General features: G+C 45.4%; 1 protein-coding gene across 1 annotated transcript in view; it reads right to left on the bottom strand.

Moving 5' to 3' along the window:
• The window catches only part of Eea1 (early endosome antigen 1), a 118,375-nt gene extending 99,495 nt beyond the window's left edge, over positions 1 to 18,880 (bottom strand). Inside the window, exon 1 of the mRNA XM_036169605.1 lies at positions 18,614 to 18,880. Coding sequence (XP_036025498.1) covers positions 18,614 to 18,637 — 24 coding nt within the window. The 5' untranslated portion in view covers positions 18,638 to 18,880. The remainder of the gene's footprint in view (positions 1 to 18,613) is intronic.
• Between the last annotated feature and the right edge of the window lie 7,314 nt (positions 18,881 to 26,194).

Genomic DNA, 26,194 nt, shown 5'->3' with positions numbered 1-26,194 from the left:
CAGGGAGGGAGGGAAAGCAAGCTCTGTGCTGCAGCCAGGAGCTGCACGGGACGGTGCTCCCTCTTCAGAAGCAGTCCAGTCCCCACAGGCCTCTCAGCGGAGAAGGAAGACTGCCTTACAGACTGGCCAGGGCGGACCTGTTGGAGGGCCCCTGAGTCTAAACTGCTGCCCTGGTTCGGGGTTTCCTCCAGGGACCTCAAGTGTCTGCATTCACTGGGCTGCAGCAGGGAAATTTACCCTTGCAGCTCCTTCCAGGCTCCAAGCTGCTTTCACATTAATAAAGGATTCGAGAAGCCAGCGAGAGGGTTCAGAGAGCAGACACTCGACACCAAACCTACCAACCTGAGTCCAATACTTGGGCCCACACAGTGTACGGAAGGAGAGAAGCATCACCTACAAGCTGTCCTCTGACCTGCACATCACACCATGGCACGCACGCATGTGCATGCCCACAGGTATGTACGCGTGCACAGACACACCCACAAATGTAAAAAGGAGATTAATGACCTACTCCAGAAATTGTCTCTACAACTTAACTGTAAGTTAATAAAGAACTGGAAGGCTAAACAACAAGTAGCCATCTCATTTGGGGCATAGTTAAGTAAAATCTAACTATTTCTTGTTTATGAGATGCTAGAAATCAATCTCCAGTGAGAGTATAACCAAATACAAACAAAACATACTTCGAGTCCTTCCTGCTGTTCAGTTACATAACAGCAAACTCACATTTGAACAAGCATGTTGTGTGCAAAGTTGTTTACAGCCAGGAAACTGGGAATGAATTAAGTGTTCTTCAAAAATTAATAGTGGTTCTCAACCTGTGTGTGGGTCATGACCCCTTTAGGGGTCCAACAACCCTTTCACAGGGGTTTCCTGAGACCATCAGAAATCACAGGTATTTGCATTATGACTCATAACAGTAACAGAATTAGTTATGAAGTAGCAATGAAAACATTCTATGATTGGGGGTCACCACAATATGTGGCACTATTTGAGGAAGGTTGAGAAGCAATGATCTATACAATATAATATCATTCTTAAAATAAAACAGTACAGCTATTAAAAGTACTGACACCAAAGGCCTTCACACAAGTGAGGGGATGAAAATCTCATACAAAACAGCATGATTGTGTCTGATAATGTTAATGGATACTAGCGATAACAATTATGGAAAGATACACAAGACATTAGCAATTACTTAGCAATTAACTCCTTTCCTGGATTTCAGCATTTAACGTTGTATGTTTATAAGCTTACATCCTTTTGATTCCTCTCTACATCCCCCCTTAAAAACTAACAGTCTTCAAGCTAATCATCATTATATTTATAACACCCTTAAATTGTTTAATAATTAGTTTCATGCAAAGCTCCTTCCTCTCTCTCTTCTTAGAGCTAAATACATCCTGATCAACACCGCATCCTAAAGCAGGAGGCCTATTCAACTTCTGTTATAATATGACTTGATACGGAAAAATTAACAGTACCAGAACTCCACAGACGCATTTACAGCTCATTATAAAGCATGTACAGTAAGCATCTTCACAAATGCACTTCATTTAACCCTCACTCATTTCTATCCACTTTCATTTAAACATAATCTCTATTGCTTTAACTGTGGGCAGCTGTACCTAACCTAAGAGTCACCTACAACTTCATAATCAAGCTAACAGAGCCACCAATATTTTTATTTCTGTTAAGTTGGATGCAATCCCTATTCAATTTGTCTCTCAAAGTGGTCTCTAGGCGCCTATGGACCAGTGGTGGTTAGAAAGAAGATGACCCCCGAAGGGAGCAGCACTGTGAGGAGGGTGGCCTTGCTGGAGGAAGTGCGTCACTGTGGGGACGGCTGTGACGGCTGTTGCTCCAGCTTCTCTCAGTGTGACACACAGACCACTTCCTGTGGCCTTCGAGTCCCCATGTAGCAGCTCCTTCTCCAGCACCACGCCTGCACACCACCATGCTGCCACCGCCCCAACTAAATGTTTCCTTTATTAGAGTTGCTGTGGTCATGGCCTCTTCACCGCAGCAAACCCTAAGACAGTCCCTTACTGCGTTCTGGTTGTGAGCTAGCTCTACCGGCTGAGCCATCTCTCCAGCCCCTCCTCCTCAAAATCTCCCTGCGAGCTCCTGAGTCCGTCCTTCCTACCTAACCTATAAAGAAACGACACTGTGTCGTCCAGGAGAAAGGGATCAGCCGCTGCTGGAGTTTGAGTGTGAACGTCCCGATGGGCACATGTGTTTGGACACTTTATCTCCAACTGGTGGGACCTTCATGAGGCAAATCCTGGCTAGAGTACTTCACTGGGGGTGGGTTTTGATGTCTTACAGCCTGCAAACTTCAAGTCTCTGGCTCCCTGGCTCCCTGGCTCCCTGGCTCCCTGGCTCCCTGGCTCCCTGGCTCCCTGGCTCTGTCCCTCTTCCTCTCCCTCTCTCCCTCTCTCCCTCTCCCCGCCTCCACAAATATAAGCCAGAATAAACCTTTCCTACTTTAAATTGCCCTTCTTGGGGTATTCTATCACAGTAATAGAAAAGAAACTGATGTAGAAATAATACAAATACATGTAACTATCTAACTGAAACTGATTCCGTTTACATCAAGGCAAGTGGTCACTCCGGAAACAAACAGAAGTCTACCTAAACCTAGGAACAGACTCAGAACAGAAGCTGGAGTCACACGGACCGCACTCAACTTTAGTTAGCCACCTAGGAATTCTGTAACCCTATTTAGCTTCTGCAGGTCCTCAGTTCCCGTTAGTGAAGTGGTACTACTAAATGTAAGAGACTGGAGGGACCGCTGAACGGTTAGGATTAGTTGCTGATGTTGCAGAGGACACAGGTTCAGTTCCCCATGACCGTGTCAGGTGGCCACAGCTACCACTAACTCCAGTTAACTAACACCTTCTTGAGGCCTGCAAGGGCACCTACATGTGCATGGTGCTCATACAGACACTCAGGCATACATAAAATAAATTTAAAAAAATAGTAACTATAAAATGTTAGCAATCCCAGCACTTGGGAGCTAGAAGCAGGAAGACCAGAAGTTCAAGGCCAACCTTAACTACATAATGAGCTCTAGACAAAACCTGGGCTACATGAGACCTGTCTCCAAAAAAAAAAAAAAAAAAAGTAAGTACATATGAGATATAAAATGTTTAAGATAGTGCCTGGTTGGTTTACTGTGACAGATAAATTACATACTAGACACTTAATATGATGGATACCTCTCCTTCCCAAAATATTTAGTCAAATTATGAAAGTTAGAGAAGTACTCAGAAATAATCTGGTCTGGAAAAGGCTGAAGCAGGAGGATTACTGTGAGTCTGAGGCCAGCCAGGGTACATGGTAAGTTTCAACAGTAAAATAAGGTCTCAAACTTGGGGGGGGGTGGTATTGTCTGCTGGAGCAACTAGTCGCCTGGAAAGAATGCTTCCTGCTGCTAATAAGGCTGCAACTGAAACTCGGGCTTCTAAGCCCATAACCTTCCACTTCTCATCATTCATCTAACAACACAGCAATCGGAACACTGAATTTCTGTGACCTCAGCTTCTTCATTAATAAACCAAGGACAGGGCAAGACCCTAAGGCCTTCCAGCTTCACAATTCTCAGTTCATGACTCGTTTGAGCCGTCGGTTAATTTAAAGGTGTGTTCACAGACTTTAAACCCAAATCCATGCCCAGTCTCTGTGCATGCCCGCCCGCTTTTCTCACAGTCGTCTTCAAATCTTCAGAACAAGGTAGTGGTTACTAAGAGTTACAGGGAAGCAATTACCGGGGCCAGCGCAGTCCAGCAAAGAGAGCAGATGAATATGTATAAACTGACACAAAACAGCCAGAGTAGGGTCCAGAGTCTGGTTCGGAGAGGCTGCATTTTTAAAAAGACTTAGTGGTACAAACTACCCGCACTCATAAGACTGAGGGAAGAGGACCCTAAGTTCCAGGTCAACCTGGATTCCATAGTAAGACCATGTCTAAATGCTTTTTTAAAAAAAATCATCAAAGGGAACAGAGAAAGATCCTAACAGAAAAAATTTCAGAATATGACATGCGTGTGTCTGTTTCAAGCCCCAGCTAGTGGAACTGAAAAACTCCTATGCAATACTTTACAACCTAACCAATTCTAATCTCCTGGCTAGAGACCCCTGTATAAAAGACACAAGGACTATCAGCTTCAACACGGGAGTGAGATGCTCAGTGATGAACACCTTCTTCAAATACATGAGGCCTGGGCAGTTCCCAGAATCTCCATTTAAAAAAAGGATGAAACTCAAAATGTAGAACACAAAACTCATCAACATCTACCCAAATTGTAGGTGGCTGTCATAATTCCAGTTCCCAAGGAAACAGACTTGGAGTGAACTCTACATGCAGGAAGTTCACCGGGGCGTGATCTTGAGGGCAACACCTGTGTGTACAGAGGCAGAAGTCGGCTGGGTGAAGGGGGAGGCTGCACAGTACTGAACACGGACATAGCTGCCATGGCGGCTGGAGCATAATCCAGTCCCTACTAAGCAAAGGGATGTTTCTCTGTGTCCTCCACATCAGCCAATGACAAATGTAGGCTGCTTCCAGAAAGACCATGTGATCTTGGGGGTGGGACAGCAGCTTTTGGTTTGCTATGACAGAACCGCCCCCCGGGGTGGGGGGAGAGACAGTTATGAGTCATTAGCAGCCATAACTCTGGACAACTAGGGGTGTATGTTCACCTAAACGGAGAAGTAGGTGTCACACTATCATGGGATGCCATAGAGAGCTATCCTGGGGCACAGGGAATCCTATATCTTCGGGCGCTAACTACAGGGCAGGTGCTGTGACAGTCAGCTTATATCACTTATCAAATTTTCTCCGTGAAGCCTTGCTTTCTGAAGACAGTGCCTTTTCTCAGTAAAGGAGACAGAAAACAAATCATTTCAAGATTTGTATATATAACATACCAAAATTTCTATGTTGTGGGTTTGCAAATGATCGGTGAAAATCTTTGTTCTTCCTTGGTTTTCAAGTAAAACCTTTAGCCTGAAAACTACTTTGGAGATCTGCCAGGCAATACCTTCACTGAATAGATAAGAAAAAGGGTGAAAATTTTTCTAATACCATATTGGTAGCAGAGATAGAACCAGAACTCGGTGATTTCTCTGCTTTCTCTAAGATCTTAACTCAAAGCTTAATGAAATCAAAGTAACGCTGAAGCAAGATAGATATTACAATGCACAGCCTGTCAACTTCCTCTATGTCATTGCATTTTCAAAAATTATTTACATAAGAAACTGAGTTCTACACTAAATAAATGTCAGGGACAGTTGACTGGAGGGAGGATTAACAGCTAATATACCAAGTTTATAACAATCACAATTCCAAACACTTGTATAGCACTGAATTCTCACAATGCTGAAGAAAGACAAGGGGGAAAAAGTAAGGTCGGAGAAGCTACCTCAATTACCAGACATGTCTCAGCTGATAGAGATGCTTGCTGCCTAGCTTGCTGACCTGAATTCAATCCCCGAAACCCACATGGTGGGAACACAGTTTCCATCGACTCCCCCAAGAAAATAAAGATCACACACGGAATAATAAGAGGGCCTAGAGTCCACTTGGCTTCAATGTCTGTGGTTGAAATATTAAATGTCCTCTATATCACACCCCTAGGCTACTTCTAAATTTCACTGATCCCTGTCATTTATTCTTAAATAAAAAGTACAGTTTCACGATTTAAAATAATTTCAGCAGCCAGTGTGCGGGCTCACAACTGTAATCCCAGCACTCAGAATCTCAGTCAGCAAGACTGCTGGGGGTTTGAGGCTACCTAGGACAACATGGTAAGTTCCAAGCCACCTCAGGCTACAAAGTGGGATTTAGTAGTTTTGTTTAATTAATTAATAATATGACCTACTACTTAAATGTATTTTGGCATAAAATGGTATAAAGCTGTGAATCCTTAAAATATTTTAAAATATTATTTACCTATGAAAGCTCAAAGTACTACTGAAAAACATAGACCCTGGAAAACGTACACATGTGCATACGTATCTAAAACTTAACCATGGTCTGACTTTTGCTGAGCTGCATCTACTGTATGGCTCATGTAAAATGAATACATGCGTGCTGGAGAGCTCCATTTCCCCTCTTCACTTTACACAGTCCAGGAGCACCTACACAGTGAATGGTCCCACCCAAATTAAGATGGGTCTTTCCACATCAATTGACTGAATCAAGACGAATCTCAAAGGCTAACCGTAATCCAAACCTCTACTCAAAGCTGTGCTGGAAGGCTCACCTCCTAGGTGTCCAGTTGACAGTACTAACCATCATACTTAACCGTCTTTCAGAACATCAAGATGGGACAGAAGGATGACGGAGGGGGGGGGGATCCCCTGCAACCAAGCCTGCCGACCTGAGTCTGACCCCCAGTCCCCACACGGTAGAGGGAGACAAGCGACTCCATATGCAGACCACAGCAAGGCATCCGCACACGCTCGCTCCCGCTCACTCTCTCTCTAAGTAAAGAAATAAAATTTTAAAAACAGAACACAAAGGCCGAAGAGACGGCTCAGAAGCACACTGGCTGCTCATAATGAAGTCCAGAGTTCAGATCCAGCACCCATGCTGAGCAACTCACAGACAGCTGTCACTCCAGCTCCAGGAGATCCATGGCCCTCTTCTGCATCAGCCATATCCATTCACACATTTACATACACACAGACAAATCCATACACATGTGCACACGCACACGTGCACGCACACCCAAGTAAATAAAATGTTCCAAAGTTCTTTTAAATAAAAGTCCCTTTATTGACTTCTCTTCCACATTCATACACATCTAACTCTTGCCTCCACTTGTCTCTGAAACGCAGACATGGATTTCCAGGTGTCCCCAGATCATCCTTCCACAAGTACGTCTAGACCCGTACTTTACACTCATCTCCCTCTCCAACCCTTCTCCCTAGTTTTAACTTTACCCTGTGCCTATCCAACCAGCATCTCAGCTATTCAAACTACTTTCAAGTCACGAGGTCCTACCAGGCCTGCAGAGATGGTGGGTCAGAGTAAGTAATAATAATTAAAATATAATATTAAAAGCACTATCATTTCACTACTTAATTTTCTTGAAAAGTCAATCTTTCTCTATCCTGAATTCACTAGACTTAACAATCAGAAGTCCATAGTTCTTATTCAGTGGAGAGACTAGAATCTTTTGGCAAGTGCTTACCATGAACAAAAGTCTGGAATTTGATCCTAGAATTACAAAATCACAAAGTGGGAAGGAAGAGGGAACGGAGGGGGAGGGAAGGGGGAGGGAGGGGGGAGGGGGGAGGGAGGGAAGGGGAGGGAGGGAGAGGGAAGCAGTAAAAGGAAAAAGGGAAGAGAAAGAATTTTCTAAGAACCCAAATGATTCCCATTTTAGGAAGTATAACTTTCTAGCTGGCCCTGCCCTTAATGAAATCATCCTCTCTACACAACCAACAAATGTTCACATTACATTACCAAACACTAAGCATCACACTCTGCTAAACTCTACAGAAACTAAGAAAGAAAAATCTCCAGACTAAGGCATTCCAAAATCTAGGAGGGAGAGATGAAAGAAGGAAATCACAAAAGCAGTGCAGTCACACTGGGTGTGAGCTGCGAGCCAGCACTGAGGTAGACGAGGCAGAAAGACTCCAGAAGAAAGGCAGCCCCAAGCGCAAGGCCCTGGGTTCTAGCCTCAGCTTAAAAAAAAAAAAAGGCAGACTCGGCTGGATCACCATAAGAAGGACAACATGAAGGACGTGGAGGAGAAGGAAGGGAAAGGAGAAGTGTAGCTGCTAAAGATACATAACAGAATCAAGATTATAGAGTACTGTCAAAGTGTCAGTGTGGAGAGCACTTCAGGAACATTGTGTCATGTAATACTATATAAAACTGTAAGTAGATAGTATGTTCAAGTTTACAGCACATCAACTAGCTATCAGAAAGTCTGAACTTTTACACCAAGCTTACCCTCATGAGAAGCAACCCAAAATTTAAATTATTACTATTATAATAGTTAAGTACTATGAGATGCTTTGGGAGAATAAGACACAAAGCAAATAACTCCTGCATTACTTGACTGAAAAAATGGATATCTGAGAAAACATGTAAGTTGTGAGAAACATGATTAGCGAAGATGGTCGGGTCTGTATGTGTACAAGGGAAGCAGAAAGAAGGTCCTAAGCGATACGAAGGGTCCAGAGCACTAAGGTTCTGTGCACAAGTTTAAAAGCAGACATCTCTTACAACATGCTACGGATCTAGATATAAAGTGACTTGCAAAAAGACACGTGTGTTGACAGTGCTGTCCCAGGTGGTGGTGGTATTTAGAGGTGATCAGATCAAGTCACTCACGAACTTCCTCAGTGGACTGACTGATAGCTGAACGGTCTACCAGGAGATGCAGCCCACTTTCTCTTGGCATACTGACCCAAGCACCGTGAAGAAGCAGCTACTCCACAAGCATCTCTGCCAGCACAGGGACAAGAACTAAGCCCGAAACGGCGGCTGAAGTCTTCCCTCCCGCATATGGACGTCCTTAGCAATCTGACACCCTGACAGAAGACTAACAGAGGTGCTGAATAGTCACATAATTTTAAATAAGAGGAGGATTTGCTTGCAATAAATACTGTCTAGGAAAAACATCTTGGAAAGTTTTCCTTGGTGCAAATGTGATCTCTTAAATAACTTCCTGTGGTTCCTTACTGCCTAGTCTAGATCAAAAACCCTTCATCCATGTTCCCAGGCTAAACTCTTACAACTTCCATCTACATGCAGAAACAGTCTTCTGTTTGGTGCGAGGCTGCGTGAGGCTCTTGAAAATGCCAGATTCTATCTCCAAATGCTCTTTTCTCTGTTCCTAAGTCTCTCAGCCTCAGGGAGGCCCTCACAGCCTCCACTCCTGTCCTTGCCCACCTAAGCCCTGCACAGAATCACTTTGTCTTCCGGCCTCCAAACCCTCCTGAATATTCTCACTTATCACACATTGCTTTGTTACCACCAAACTGTCTCCTCCGTTAAAAATCAACTTCCTCATCTCAGGTGTTTATCAGTAGGCCTTAGCACAGTTATCAGAGCAAAGAGTGAATGTTTAACAGAATGTTACAGAAATGCCAATGGTCTGAGGGTTCACCTCAAAAACAACAACAAAAAAGATAATGTCTTGGTGTATGTTTTATTACACTTGAGGGTGGTACAAAACAACAACAATACTTGTTTTGGGGGTTTTTTTTGTTTTTTGTTTTGTTGGGTTTTTTTTTGGTTTTGGTTTTGGTTTTTTGAGACAGGGTTTCTCTGTGTAGCTTTGCGCCTTTCCTGGAACTCGCCTTGTAAACCAGGCTGGCCTCGAACTCACGAGATCCGCCTGCCTCTGCCTCCCGAGTGCTGGGATTAAAGGTGTGTGCCACCACCGCCCGGCACAAAACTTGTTTTTAAAGGGGTTTGGGGTTTCAGAGAGATGCCTCAGAGGTTAGATTAAGGGTGCCTGCTACCAAGCCTGATAACCTGAGTTCCATCGAGGAACCCACATGTGGAAAGAGAATCTACTCCCAAAAGGTATCCTCTGACCTCCACATGTGTTATGGTGCTTGTCTGAGTACACATGTACATACATACACACACATACACACACACACACACACACACACACACACACACACACACACACAAATATTTTAATAAAAAGGTAAGGTTGGAATCTGTCCTGAGATTCTGGGAGTCTAGGAACGAAATGTCAGCACCCCTGCCGCCCTACGTACACCACAACAGCAGAGGATGCTTACATGCCCGCAGCAAAGGCCACGTGAGAACACTCCAGTCAGGGAAGCTCAAGCTAGGCTCACTCTACGAAAACCAATTCCATTCTCCTGGGTTTGGGTTCTGTTTCTGATACAAGGCTCTTACTAGGTAACACAGGGCTGTCCTCTAACTCAGTACCCAGGCTGACCTAAAACTCAGTCCTCCTGCCTGGGCCTACAAGCACAGTCTAGCCCCACCTCTTGAGAAAGCCATTACCCTATTCATGATGGCAGTACTCCTGTGACCTAGTCACCTTCCCAAAGGCACACCTCCTAACACCAGCACAGTAAGAATTGAATTTCACAATGAGTTTGGGAAGGGACAAAGCACAACCCAACCACAGACAGAACAATTTTTAAGAGTTCCCTAGGACATCTGAACGTATAATTATAACAACAAACGGCTATTTTATTAGCAATAGCTAATGTTTACAAAGAGCTCCAGAAAAATCAAGTGAACCTGCCCCCAAACAGGCAGTTAAGCAGTAGGGTAGAGATGTCAACCCAGGTAGGCTAACATCCAAGTTCATATTAGCCCTCCCCACCACCCAACAAATACCTTTTTATTACCTGAGATACTGTCTCTGTTGTCTAGACTGGACCTGGGTCAGACTTCCCATTCTCAACACTGAATCATACTGCACCTTTAACTCAAACAGACCACTCGGATTACAAGAGAAAACCTCTCTTGTTGCAGCCCTGGTTCTTCTATCTTAATATCTTCTGTATTCTAAACACACAGAGGAGGAGGAAGAGGAGAAGAAGGAACATGTAAAGAGGGATCAAGAGCCTGAGCTACAGACCAAGACCCTCTCTCAAAGCGAAAAAAACAGCCACAAGGTGCACATGCACACACCAAAACCTACACGAAAAGAAAACAACTCCGTAGTAATTGCTTTTTAAAAATTCACAGGGTTGGGGATTTAGCTCAGTGGTAGAGCGCTTGCCTAGCAAGCGCAAGGCCCTGGGTTCAATCCTAAGCTCCGAAAAAAAAAAAAAAAAAAATCACCTCAATAAATTAGTAATAACTTCATCAAACTTAAGCCCCAGCTGATCTGAGAAACTCCTTCTGACATATTACTTTAAATATGGTACCCCCAAATGTGTACTCCTGAGGCTCCCCATGAGTTCTCTCCTGTCTTCTCCAAATGTAATACCGTAGCTGGTGATTCTTTGAGCAAGCCATCTTCCCCTGCACAACAGATCCCATAAGGGTTTGTATCTGTCTTGGTCATCACGATGTCTGGCACCCATGGCAGGTTACAGCAGATGTCTAGCAAACAGCTGCATCTGAATGAAGGCCTCCCCAGTTCACCTTTCTTTTCACACAGTCATCGTCCTAAATCAATGATCAATATTTGTTCCTAAAATGCTAGAGTCCCTCCTGTCCTCTTCTGCTTCTGTTCTCCTACAGCTTTAATGTGTACACAACACTGGCAAATTCGTGAGCCTAAGACAATCCTCTCACTGCTTATTCAACAAATATGAATTTCCTACTATATCCCAATATACTTTTCCATTTCATAGGATATTGACTTCCTCTTCTTACAGAATAAACCTGAAGGTTTCAGTTAGAATTGTATCCTGGAAGAAACAAAGAAGAAGTAAAGAAAGAAAGAAACGAGCATCCTCAGTTTCAGCACTCAGAAAGAATAAGCACAGGAAAAACTTGGGATACTTTTCTGTGCCAACGAAGTTAAAGTACTCAAAACCATGTTATGGCTGCACAGGAAAAGGAAAGCCTAAATGTTCACATCTAGAGCAGGAGAAGCATGAAAACAGTTAGTACGCTGACAGATGGATCGCTACAGCTTTAACGAGCAGTTCACGTCAGGAAGAAAGGGTGGGGAGGATGGATGGGGACAGAGGAAGGGAAGGGAGGCAGAAAGGAGAGCAGACAAAATCAGGGGAAAGCGGAGAGGAGAAAACGTTACTTTTGCAGGGCGGTGGTGGCTCACGCCTTTAATCCCAGCACTCGGGAGGCAGAGGAAGGTGGATCTCTGTGAGTTCCAGGCCAGCCTGGTCTACAAAGTGAGTTCCAGGAAAGGTGCAAAGCTACACAGAGAAACTCTGTCTCAAAAAATCAAAACAAAAGAAAGAAAGAAAGAAAGAAAGGAAGGAAGGAAGGAAGGAAGGAAGGAAGGAAGGAAGGAAGAAAATGTTATTTTGTAGCCATCATACTTGACTAGATTATGCAAGAACCAACAATACATGCTAAGTCTAGAGGAAATTGTTGATTAGAATACTTTTGAAGTCTTAAGTATCTTCCCCAAACTACTTATTGGCTGTAAAAAAAAAAGAAATATAATAATAATAATAATAATAATAAGTGCTGTATAATAACAATAATAATGAGTGGAGGAACTAAGCAATACACTTTGAACAAGTAATCCAAATTAAAAATCACCTGAGGCTTGAGATATAGCTTGAGATGTAGGAAAAATACACTTGCCCCTAGGTAAGATTCTTAACACCAAATAAATAAATACTTTTATTATAAAAAAAAAAAAAAATAACATCACCTATGAACATCAAAGAGACATCATGAACCTCCAAAGTGGCAACCTGAGGATACAGCATTCCTGAGCACAACAGTATCCTTGCCGAGAATGCAGATTTTTAGGCTAAGCACAGGCCAGCACTGAACACAACCTGAGAACATTGCAGTTAAAAAGAGGAAAAGAGAAGAAAAACACGCAGGAAGGTACTATGAGCTTCCGGGTCAGAGGAACCTCACCCCTCCCAGTGCAGCACCACCTGAAGGCCAGGCCAGCGGGCAGTGAGGAACTGATGCCGCTACTGCAGAGAACGGACTGTCACAAATGTATGTCCCCCTTTCTCCTGTCACTCTTTTCCACGTCTGCACGGACAGCACGGAACTCCAGCCCTCCCTCCTGGACTCCCAGTCTACAGACCTTCAAGGATTTCTGTCATACATTTCTCTTTATAAATTACTCTGTTATAGCAACATAAAATCAACCAAGATGGGGAATTGTTCTTAAAACGTGTTATAAATACAAACACACACTGTGGAAACATCCCAGATTAAAAGAGCTCAAAGTAGAGCCAGCAAAGATGGCTCAGCAGATAAAGACACTTGCCACCAACCCTAATGACCTGAGTTCAAACCCTGGGACCCACACGGGTAGAAGGAGAGAACCAATTCCCACAAGCTGTCTCTGGCCTCCACTTAAGACACATCAAATAAACAAGTGTAAAAACTAAATAAAAGAGATCAAAGTAACGTGACAAATGTTTTTCTTTTCTTCTTTTTATTTTTTTTGGGGGGGGGGGGGCTGAGGATCGAACCCAGGGCCTTGTACTTGCTAGGCAAGCGCTCTACCACTGAGCTAAATCCCAACCCGACAAATGTTTTTAAGTCATTATATTATTAAAACATAAGTTCTAACTCCAGTTTCAGTAACAAACATAGGAGAATCAATATTAGGAAGTATTTCTTTTCTTCACTGAAGTTTTCAGATCAATGAGCCAAGAATGATCCTCCACTGACTCAGAAAAAAATAAATAAATAATAATAATAAGAGAAAAAAATAGAGAGGAAAGAAGAAGAGAAGTAAGCAAGTGTTGAAGCAAACGGAGTAAAATATCAGCAACAGAAGCTACAGCTTGTCTTAGTCACTGTCCAGTGCTGTGAAGAGACACCACAGCCAAGGCAACTTTTTTTTTTTTCCAGAGCTGAGGACCGAACCCAGGGCCTTACACTTGCTAAGCAAGCGCTCTACCACTGAGCTAAGTCCCCAGTCCCAACAACTTACTTTTTAAAAAACCATTTAAATGGGGACCTGCTTACGATTTCAGAGGGCCAGTCCATGGCCATCATGTTGGCACAGCAGCCACATGGGTAAGGAATGTAAGAGTGGTCTTTGGATTACTTTATTCTCCCAACTTTCTCTAGGTTCAAAATTAGCTCCAAATAAGAAGTTAATGTAGTATGCAGACATTCATCTACCTGTTCTGTTCAAAATAGTGCCCCTAGCAACATGAGACCCCTGAATGGCTGAAATATGGTTAGCTCAAGTTAAGACATGCCATTAGAGTTAAGTACACACAACATTCCAGAGACTTAAGAATGAAAAATGCAAAATCGTAATAATTTTATATGGCTCACACATGGAAATATTTTAAATATACTAGCCTAGAAGAATACTTCCAGCTTATATGACTACCAATCTTGGCTTATGAATGACTCATGTTTTCACTGGACAGAACCCTCGGTGTGGGGTTTCACATTACTTTACAACTCTGTCGCAGTGCCTTTTGCTTTAAACATACCTCTGTCACTAAGACACTTGGTTTCAAGCAACCTACAAAGACTGTGCCTATTCACTACTGTCTTGAGATCCAGCACACAACACAGCAAGTGCTGGAAGTACTGCTACTTGTTGTTGTGGTGTTAAAAGGGGGAAATGTCAACAAGAGCAGAATGAATCTTCACTGTTTCTAAATCTTTGCTTACATCATAGCTCCTTTCCCACCACAAAACATCCCCTCCTCACAAGCATTCTTCAAGACCCCTTCTAATGACAATATTTCCTAAGGTGACCGACCTTTCCTCTGTACTACGTTAGAGCCTTTAGTGACACTATCATTTACTTTAGCTTTTCACACAGACGGTCCCTGAAAGAGAAATTGGGTCTCACATTTCTCCTGCATCTTACACAGTGCTAACCAACCACACCAAATGAGCAGAAAGGAGAGGGAGGAAGCAAATTTCCAGGAAAAGGGCCATATAAAATTATAACATTTGGCTGTAGGAACTGGAGAGATGGCTTGGTAGTTAAGAGCACTTGCTGATCTTGCAGAGGGTCAGAGTTCTATTGCTATACCTACATTGCAGTTTATAACTGGCTATTAACTCTAGTTCCAGGGGATCCATCGCCTTCACTTGGCTTCGCTGGCACCAAGTATGAAGTCGTGCACAGACATACATGCAGGTATGTAATAGACATTTCTCTCTCACCTACCTGTTCCCAAATACCTGGCAGCCACTTCCCAAATAATTGACTTGGAGGCTTAATATAACTTATAAATGCTCAGCTGGTAGCTCAGGCTTGTTACTAGCTAACTCTTACACTTAAATTAACCCGTATTTCTACTTATGCTTTTCCATGTGGCTGGCTCATGGCTTGTTACCTCATTTTTCACACATCCTGCTTGTTTGGTGGCTGGCTGGCATCTCCTGACTCCACCCTCCTCCTTCCCATCATCCTTAGTCTGGTCGCCCCACCTATACTTCCTGCCTGGCTACTGGCCAATCAGCATTTTATTAAACCAATTTGAGTGACAAATCTTTACAGTGTACAAGAGGATTATTCCACAGCACAGGTAGAACACATACAAATAAGTATTTTTTTTTTAATTTGGGTCTAGTCTCTAGTAGTCTTTGGAATCTACTAACTTCACTGATATAGATAAATCATAGCATCTCATTCACTTTCTACATTCTGGTTTATAAAACCAAAGAGATAAACCAAATGACCAGCAAAGCAGCCCTTCCATTTCTGCAATTCTGAATTAAATTCATTCTTTCCTCTATTACTAAATCATACTATGTTCTTTCATAAAGAAATGGCACAGAGTTTGTAAACGGCCTAATGTAATAAACACTGTTCTTCTTTCTAGCTACTGAGACCCTTAAGTTCAAGTATTTCTCAAAGTATCCGTGATGGTTTGAGGTAAGAATATGCCCCCACAGATTCATAGGTTTGAATACTTGGTCCCTGGCTGATGGAACAGTCTGGGAAGGATTAGGAGGTGTGACCTTTTTGGAGGAGGTGTGTCACTGGGCACAGGCTTTGAGGTTTCAGAAGACTTGAACCATTTCCAGTGTCTCTTCTCTGCCTCCAAATTGTACATCAAGACCGAGTTCTCAGCTGTTTCTGCCACCATGCCTTAGCTCCACCATCATCAACTCTAATTTCTGAAACCTTAAGACCCAAATCAAATACGTTCTTTTATAAGTTCCTTGTTCATGGTGTTTTATCACGTCAATAGAAATGTAACTAGGCTAACACCATTAATCAAAATATTCAATACATTCATATCAGAGCGCCTTCCTTACCATTATTGTTTCCCCAGCTCTCTCTTTTAGGAAGCTAATAAAAGAAAAGAGGGAAAAGTAGAGAGAGAAGGAATAAAATTTCTGCAAAGTACCCGAGGACTTACTGGTAATGTTCAAAGACTGAGTTATGACTGATTATACATGCAAAAATGAAAGATCATCTAAAAACAGATGTTAGAGAAGTAAAATATAATCCAAAGCATAGAGACTGTTTCAAACAAACCTCTAAATCAGGAAGTGCAGTTTCAAGTTTATATCTTAATACCAGTGCTGAGAAAAAAGGTTGACAGGTTAAGGTAACTATAAGGATTGACATTTACATCATTTAAAGTTTTGTGTTATACCGGTTAGCAAAAACCACCTATAGAGTTAATAAAAACAGACATTCTAGGATCTAAATTAGTAATATAAATCACAAGCTTTAAGATTCATCAAAATACCCCTAATTAAATACTAAGCATTAAAACAGATGCATCTACAAGACAATCCTGAACTCCTTCAAAGAGATAGAGGTCCTCTCATAATCTGGTCTCTGCCTACCAGAGTAGCCTCATTTTCTGAGCATCCCTGAAAACCATCTCACTCCTTAAACTGTTCTTGTCCCCCTTGGGTCACTTGCTCCTTTTATGCTTCCAGACTTTTATAAAGGCTATTCCCTCAGCCTGACATGTCCTTCCCTCTCAAGCTATAAATATGCCCTCCTTCCTGAAGCTTATCATAACCACATAGCACCCTCCTCCAAAGTGGCTCCCAGAGCACTCCTCCTTCATCTGGTTCATACACTCTAATTACTTTTTGATGTGTACCTCCCCAACCAGATTCTGAGTTCTCAAGGGAGGAGGGCATATTAAACCATTTCCTAGCACCCAGTATAATGCCTGAATTCTGCTGAAGCTCCACACACAAACTGCAGAAGACAAAGTAAGCCATGAGAAACAGTTGAAATTTTTCTATTGAAGAATATATACATGTAGTAGAGTGGATCTCCACCAGGAGCAATTTAGCCCCTAGAGGACATTTGGTAAAGTCTGGAGATACATTTGGTTGCCCCAAAGCAGGTACAATTATTGGAGAGCATGGCTATCATTTACACAATAGAAGCCACCAACAATTTACACAATTTGTTAGCCACCAACAAATGCACCCCCCCTACAACAGAGAGTGACTTGCTCACAAGAATCTCTCATTCCAAGGTTGGGAAGCCCAGTTGTCAAATCCGACGATACAGTAACATCTCAGCAATAACCACAGTGAATACCATTTCTTTTTAAGTTTTGACAGAAACTTCTTGCACAGACACACAACACTAAAAATGACCTTCACACAATCCCGGTACTCCACAACATCAAGAGTGCTGCAAAGCATCCTGCAGTTTTTGTTTTTTGTTTTCCTGAAAGCCACACTGTAGCTACCAGAAACAACTCCCAAATCAGAAAACATTGTCTAGAAACTTTAAAACAACCACAGGCAGACTCCTTTTCTTGTGTGTAACTATGTCAAAAATACAAACCTCCAGGATGGATGTCCCTTAAGTAAACCAAGGAATCAATCACACACAGAAGCCTTTACTGTGGAACACTGCAATTGATGGGAAGTAAGAGGGCATGCCCTTGCTTACAGCCAAATCACTGCTTTATCAAAAAACTGACAGAACAGCTTCAGAAAGAAAAAGAAAATCAAATGTCAACGCTGAGGGTCAGAGACAGGAGTTAACTGTTTCTCCTCTGATACAGGACCAAGCGTCAGACGACTTGGGCCTTTCACAGAAGCTGTCTAAGCAGGAATCTTCCCTTCCTGAATACCGGGTGACTCAACGCTCCTTGGCACATTCCTTGACTAAATACTACAAATTCACTAAGTTCTTGTCCTTTGAACTACTTCTCCTACCTTCTGGGTAACAGCTCGTCACATTTACCAATCTCGGAAGGGAGCGGATGGAAGCTCTCCAAAACAACTCTTATTAGGAGAGATTTTAATTATGTTATTCTAGGAACTGGTACCTAAACAAAACACCTACAGCTTTCCAATGTTCTTCACCTTTTATTTTAACCCTCAAGATTTTCCAGATTTTAAATTGAGATCGCCCTGGGAGAAACTAAACTGGAGTGCGCATTTGCCCTTCGATCCATTTATTCTTGGAAAACTAAAATAAGGATTTTTGTGGGTTTTTTTTTTTTTTCTTTCTGGGGCTTGGAGAGGAAAATGCACTTGTAATTCTTTCAAAGTTTCCAACAGTGAGTAATATCTTCCTTCTCCGCTGACTTTGCCAGTTCAGCGGCTTCAGTCCCAGGACTCGGGGCCGCACTAGGCCGGGTCCCCCATGACCCTCCTCCCGGGGCGGTGCAGAGGTGTAAGGAGGCAAAGCGGCTTGAGGCAGGTGAGTGTCAGTGAGTGTCGTGGGGAGCTGGAGGCACGCCAGGGCAGGGACGGGCCCCCGCAGCCGCGCACCCCTAGGCGGGGAGCGGGGAGCAGGGAGGAGGGACGCGCGGGCACCACACCCTCCAAGCCCGCGGTGACAGCCCGGCGCGGGAGCCGGCCCCGGAGCCTCCGGGCTGCAGCCTGCGCCCCGCCCCACCCGCGGCCCGGGCTCGGGCAGGACAAGCAGGCCTCGGAGCCCTCCACTCTCAGGCCTAGTGGAGCCCCGGGAGCCCCGCGCTCGCCTCGGCCGCCCCGGGGGTCGGTGGCTCGCAGGCTCGCGCTCACGTGCTGCCGGAAGGACGCGCTCACACTTACCCTCTGCAAGATCCTCCTGAACATGGTGTGGCCAGCCGCCGCCGCAGCCGCCGCCGCCGCCGCCGCCGCCGCGGGGACTCTGGGCGCCCTAGGCGGGTTTACTCACGACCGGAGAGCCGGCGGGCAGCCGAGCCGGGACGAGGGCGGGGGCGAGGCGGCGGGGAACGCGGCTGCGGCGGCCCGGACTTTCTCCGCGGGCGGCGAGACGGTGCGAGCACGAGCCAGCGGAGGAGGAGCGCTCGCCCGCCTGCCGGGCCGCCCCCGGTAACTGACAGCTGGGCGGGCCCCGCCCCTGGCCGAGTGGGCGGAGTCACCGCCGCCCCGCCCCCGCGGCCTGTCCATCCGCGGGGAGGGCGGGGCCGGAGGTGGGCCGGCCCCGAAGCTCCGACCAATCGGAAGCGGGACTAGCGTGACAGACAGGTTGGCAGGAAGCGGGTCCCTGGGCTTCTTCCGGCGAGCGCGTGGACGCAGGGTCGCTGCACCGCGCTCGGGGCGTTTTAGAGGGCTGCATCCACGCGGAGAGGCTGGGTGGTGACCCCAGGGTCCCGCCGGGAGGTGTCTCTTCCCGGCGTGGGGTGGAAAAACCGGCTCCCGAGCTGCCTTCGGGCGAGCGCCGGCCAGTGATGGAACTTTGCTGGCGCTCTAGATGCTGCGCTGACCCGGAGCCGGATCCTGATCCTAGCTGGAAAGGCTTGATTTCGATCGCTAAGCTCCAGGCCAACGTGGGCCGGAGAACCCGAAGCCTGCTTAGCTGCGTTAGGCTTCCCGTTGGCTTTTCCAGTCCCAGGTTACCTGCTTCCTTCCTGCCTCGGATTGCAGCCAGGCCCACCGTAAAGCATGGGAGGCGGCCCGGTTTGGAATTAGCTTGAGAGTCTGGGTTGATCCTTTTGGGAGAGGGCAAAGGTGTCTTCATCTTATTTCAGCTGGATCCATCTTTGGTTTAAACTAAACCTGATCCTCCCCCACCCCTACCCCCACCCCACACCCACACTTTTCTGCACCCTCCCGTGGGAAAAGCACTCAACCCTGTTGTAGAAACTTGTGGTCCAAATGCCCCCAGTTAACTGCGTGTTCTTGGCTTCTGTTAAACTGCTTGTTTGCATCCCCCTGCAACTGCCAACTGGGATGCTGGGTTGTTTTTTTGTTTGTTTGTTTGTTTTTGTTTTTGGGGTTTTTTTTGAGTTGTCTCTAAAACCTCCCTGTCATCTACGTGCAAGGTTGCTCTGTTATAAGTCCAGTGCCCGGGAGGCCCCTTGACAGGCTCTCAATGCCTAGACTACACAAGGGAACCTTGGGATCCTGAGGGTGCCTGGTGACCTGGGAGCTGAGATAGGCCCAGGTTTCGGGGATCTGGGGCAGGTTCCCAATGCCCAGATTTTGCAAAAAGAGGCATTGGAACACCTCTGTCTGTAGCTCCCAATACTGAGGACTTGTGAAAAAGCCGAATACAGTGTCAAATTTTGAATCAGTGGGACCGCCAGGACACTGCTGGCCCCTCTGTTTGGTCAGGATTCTGGATGGCTACCAGATCATAGAACTTGGTCTTTTTTGTATTGTGTAGATTGTTTGTTGCGTTGTTTATCATTCTTGAGAAAAGTGAAACCATTGGTCAAAATTCTCCTACCCAAACAACCCCCCTGAACCTAAGTCTCGTTCTTTAAGGATTTCCAGAGGAAATCCCAGAAGTCTGAGAACTGGTCTATAGAGGAAAAAAGTAACTACGTTTTATTGCCTTGATTGGCCTTCATTTCAGGTGGGCTGGCCAGTCGAAGCATCCTTAAAACTTTCTCCTCTGCACCAAGTGTAACGTGTGGTCTTTCATTAACCAAGTACCTGGACCAGCTGCCCTACACCCTGGCTTGACCTGATCCTTCCCATAGCACCACCATTTTTGTTTCAGAGGAAGAAAATGAAACTAAGGGGCAGGACGAGTCTCAGCCTCTGGTCCTAGCAGCCCCCACAATAGAAGATACACTGCCACCCTATACACCTGGGGCACCAGCCAGGTGAAGATCCACAGAGGCACTCCTAAACCCAGCCCACACGTGGGGCTGATCCTCTTACCCCAACCACCTGTTCATCCTCACTCTGACCCCAGTCCTCTCCTGACTCCCCTTGGGGGGCCTCATTCCCACCCGTTCCTCTACTAAGGGCACACCAGGCCTCCCTCAAACCTCCAGCTGCAGGACACCTTCCCTGCCTACCCACCTCATGAGCCTCCTCAGGGGCCTCTTCTCTGGCCATTCTCTCCTTGAGGGGGGCCCCCAAGTATGGGGTGCTCCCAGGATAGGAAAGGCAGGAGAGAAAAAAAAAAAAAAAACTCAATTTGTGATGTTTATGTTCCATTCTCTACTGCTGATTTGTATATTTGGGGATTCCAGAACCCCTCTTTCTCAAAGAAGCTCCAGAGTTGTGTGTGTGTATATGTGGTCTGTTTGTTTTCATGTCGTTGGTGTTTTGCCATGTGTGTCCATTCCTCTGGAACTGGAGTAACAGTTGTGAGCTGTCATGTGAGTGCTGGGAATTGAACCCAGGTCCTCTAGAAGACCAGCCAGTGCTCTTAACCACTGGGCCATCTCTCCAGAGTTTAATTTCTCGACTAGAAATGGTGTTTTATACACACCAACCAGTTTGGGCTGACTGTCAGCAGCTACTGAAGAGGGAGAGAATCTGATGGGAAGCCCAGAAGCTGGTCTTGGGGGAAGACAGGAGTCTAAGCAGTGACCTTCCACTGGTTGAGAAAGTTTTTCCTTCCGGGCAACCAGATTGGAACCCAGTTCAAGGTAGGGAGTCTCTTAATCTCTTTCTCCAGACTGTTGGGAGATCTCCTGGCTGTTGCTAAGTGCCCTACAAATTCATCTGAGGTAAGTCTGGTAATCCAAGGTAATCCAAGATTCAAATGAGACCTGTCTGCGCTTTTTGGAATGCCTTCAGGACTAATCAGACTTACACTCTGGAAAAGAAAGATTCGAAACATAGGAGGATTTGAAGTTGGAATTGCCTCCCACATGTACAATGGAAATACCTGGGAGGATAGGCAGACCAAGAAATTAGCTAAGATAATGGTGTCAGCCTTCCAGGAAGAGAGACCTCGGTGTACAGGATTTATAAACGAAGGAAAGAAGCCGAGAGGCACAGATGTCAAGAAAAGATGAGTGTGCCCACTGTAAAGTGACTGGCCACAGGAGAGACAAACGTCCACGATGAACGTGTCCGCTCCAAAGGGACTGGCCATTGGAAAGATGAATTCCCAAACCAAAAAGCGAGAGCAGCATCAGTGCTCCAGATAGACCGATGGCATCTGAGGTCAGCCACCACCCCAGCCCAGGATTACTCTAAGGGGGAAGAGAGGGTGTTCCCATCAATTCCATTGTGCATACAGGGCCACTTGGTTGTAAATCAGACATATGGGCCACAGAGTAAGAAACAGACTGTGATGTATAGAGCCACTGGTTCACGGTTCTACTCCTGGTCACAGATCTACCACTAAGTGTACTGTGACCCCCCTCTCTCCTACTCATGGCTAAATGCCCATACCTCCTGCTGAGGCATGACCTACTACACAGACTAAGGGCAGAAAAATGTTTTGGAAAGGATGACATTAAATGGGATTTTAAGAGCCCTAGAATAATGGACAAAATTTTACTGACTGTCCCAGTAGGGGAATATATTCTATTAAACAGTCCTCCTTTGGAGAAGAAATTTGAGTCTTTTACAAGATCTACAACAGACATTTCCTTTTGTTGGGCAGAGACAAACCCACCCCAGGACTTGTAGCCCACCAGTCTCCCCAGTACTAGTGGAACTGAAAAAACAACACTACTTTCAAGGTAAACACTATAACATTGGTAGCAAAACGGAATTAAAGTTCGAATTGATAGGCTACTTGAAGCTGGCGTATTAGTCCCTTGCCGCTCTAACGTTCCAAGCCCATATCGCCTTAGCGTTTCTATTGCTCCAACCAAACAACAGGACCAAAAAGCAAGTCACGGAGGAAAGGCTTTATTTTCTCACACTTCCACATTGCTGTTCATCACCAAAGAAGTCAGGAAGGAACTCAAATGACAGGATTCTGGAGGCAGGAGCTGGCATAGAAGCCATGGAGGGGTGCTGCTTACTGGCTTGCTCAGCCTGCTCTCTTCTAGAACCCAGGACCACCAGCCCAGAGATGCTATCACCCACCATGGGCTGGGTCCTCCTCCACTATCATTGACTGAGCTGAGTCTCATGGGGGCATTTCTCAACTGAGGCTCCTTCCTTTCTGATGATTCTAGCTTATGTCAAGTTGACGCACACAACCTGCCAGTACACATACACCCTCCTGTGTTCAGTCCCTCCCAAGAGTCAGGTTTATACTGTGCTAGATCTAAATGATGCTTTCTTCAGCATGCTTCAGATCTGAATGGGGGGACATGGACAAAGAGACCTGTGGCCAATTAACCTGAACTAGACTGCCTCAGGGTTTCAAACCCCCCAACCTTATTTGATGGGCACTCCATAGAGATCCGTAGGCATTCACTTCTGAGAATGTATGTGGATGATCTGCTGGCAGCTGAAACAGGAAGATGGTCTCCATGTCACAGAGCAACTATTAGAGACACTACAACATCAGGGATATTGAGTCTGCAAAGAAAGCTCCATTCTGTATCTGTAAAGCAACATACCTGGGCTATGACCTGGAGGAAGTTCAGAGAATCCAGGTGATTACCCAGATCCTAACCCCAAGAAAAAAAGATAGCTCCCAGAATTTCTTGGAGCTGCAGATTATTGTAGGCTTTGGATACCCAGGTTTTTGGAGCTGGCCAAGCCCCTATACCTGGCTACCCAGCACACTGAACAGGACTTCAACTGGTCCCCAACAAAGGAACACACTTTCCAGGAGTTGGAGCAGGCCCTGGCCTCAGCTATAGCATTAGCCTTAACTGACATTACCAAGCAATTTTATTTGTTTGTGGATGAGGTGAAACACATTTCCCAGGGGGTCCTAGCATAAAGACTTCAGCCCTGGCAGCAACCTTTTGCCTACCTCTCAGAAAACTGGATCCTGTGGCAGCTGGGTGGCGAGCATGTTTAAAGGCTATAGTGGCCACAGCCCTCTTAACAAAGGAAGCTGATGAGTTGAGTCTGGGGCAAGATCTGTTGATCATGGCCCCACACTCAGTTGAAACTCTCTTGAAGACCCCACCAGATATAGGGATGACTAACTTCAATATAACTCATTATCAAGCCTTGCTCTTAGACCAACTGAGAATCAAGATTCTTCAAATAGTTGCCCTAAGTTCATCCACGTTGTTACCAGAGACCAGTGACTCTACCATCCAACATGACTGCCTCAAGATTACCACCCCATTCTGAGGATTGAGGCCAGACCTGAAAGATAACCCATGGGCACAGCCAGACTTGGTAATGTTCTCAGACAGTAGCAGTTTTATCCAGGAAGGCATCAGGTATACTGGGACAGCTGTAGTAACTGTAGAACATGGCCTCTGGGTGGAAGCCCTGCCCCCAGGAACCTTGGCTCGAAGAGCTAAACACATTGCCCTCGATGAAGCTCTCAAATTGGAGAAAGAAAAGACGATCAGTGTGCATACTGACATTTTAGATACACCTTTGCCACCACACATAAGCATGGAGCCAACTACAGGGAGAGGGGCCTTCTGACAACAGAGGGCAGAGATCTTTAAAACAAGACTAAAATTCTAGCTGCAATCTGTGGCTATCATCCACTGTCCCGGACATCAACTAGGAGATGAGGTCATTGGAAGCGGGGTGGCTGGTAAGGCAGCCAAGAAGGCTGCCCCATAAGCAGTAAAATGCCTGCCTTCCATCCCAGAACCCATGTTACCTGATAGTCTCTAATACTCGGAAGATGAAGGCAGCTGAAAAACTGGGCACCAAAGCATGGCTCAAACTAACTGATGAGGGAAGAGTGCTCCCACAAGCAAAGGAAGACACTTGGCACATCAGTGCCATGAAGGGACTCACCTAGGAAAACCTGGAGAACTGAACTCACAAGGAAAAGGTTCTTTCTCACAGGAATGGACCAGACAATACAGGAAATTGATTCCAGATGTCAAACCTGTCAACAGACACCCCCAAGGGTCAGAAAGTAAGGCTCAGGACCAGGCAGATGCTGAAAAGTACAGAGATGAAGACAGGACAGTGTGGATACAGGTACTCACTTATCTTTGTGGATGCATTTCCTGGAGGGGGGGGGGGTCCCACTAAGAGACTGCTGAGATCACAGACGGGAAACTTTGAAGACGTAACACCCAGGTTTGGACTGCTGCTGTCTGTACGATCAGACATGGACCAACCCCTATTTCTAGAATTATTGACAGCCTTTCTGCCATTCTGAGGATCAGTTGGAAGTTGCATTGTACGTATCATCCCCAAAGTTCAGGACAGGTAAAGAGAGGCTAAATCAGACCCTCAAGGAGACCTTGCCTGAATTAACCTTGGAGTCTGGGGAAAGGTGGGCTCGATGTACTCGGTACGTAAAAGGTTTCACTTCATTTGAAATTCTTTTTGAGAGACCTCCTCCCATTCTCCCTCTTAAAGAGTTAGAACTAGCCACTGAAATCAGAATCCATCAACTGCTTCAATTCATACAGGCTCTGCAGCAGAAGCAGAAGGCCATGGCTGCCTCCATTAAAGACTGCTTTCCAGACTCCACTGCCTCATCCACACCCACCCCTTTCTGCCAGGAAATAAGATGCAGATCAAGAGACATCGAGCTGAGACATTGGGATCCATCTAGGAAGAACCACAGCTCATGGTCCTGACTACCTTTATTGCCGTCAAGGTAGATGGCATCCATACCTGCATACATCACTCCCAGGTTAAGCATGTCACAGGAAATGATGACACAGTTCCAGAGAAATGGACCACCACCAAGACCTGTTAGGACCCACTAAGGATAAGACTGACATATGTTTTAAGCTAATGATGTTGTTTTATCTGACTATATTCCCTCCTATTTTTTTTCCTGGGATCTGAATAACCATCCTCGGTCCCTATACCAACAAAGCTAACCCATATGGCATGGCAGTTTCATCTAAATGCTGTAGGGAACCACAAGACTATAGTTGTACCTTCTGCCCTGTAGCAGAATGTGTGAAAATTGTACACCTCACTTTTAGTATCAGGGACACTTGTCCGCAGAAATGTATATCTGACCCCAAAACTTAAAGTACTGAAACTTACCTTTTATGTGTTGATTTCGTGTATGAACAAACTCACCCAGGTTACAAGGACCCTAATTACAAGGGATGTCCACACTGGGGCTGTAAGTACCATAGTACCTGCCCCCACTGGGGGGAAAACGTCCACCCTCACTTGGTTGATGGGCGTAGTAGAGTTACTGATGAAGTTCTTGACCCCTGAGACAACAGATGGGAAATGGGTCATTGGTGCTTCTGACAGAGATAGGAATAGGCCGGCGCCTCTGGAGGGATCCAAGATACTGAGCCTTAGAACCTGGTTAAGCATATGCCTTTCTTTGATGCTACCCCTTTCCTCCCCAGCCCATCTCACCCACAATTCCTCTCTCCAGCCCTCTCTGCCCCAGACCTGCTTCCA

Source organism: Onychomys torridus, chromosome 20, assembly GCF_903995425.1.
Source record: "Onychomys torridus chromosome 20, mOncTor1.1, whole genome shotgun sequence".
Taxonomy (NCBI): Eukaryota; Metazoa; Chordata; class Mammalia; order Rodentia; family Cricetidae; genus Onychomys; species Onychomys torridus.
This window is presented reverse-complemented; position numbering and strand designations above follow the sequence as displayed.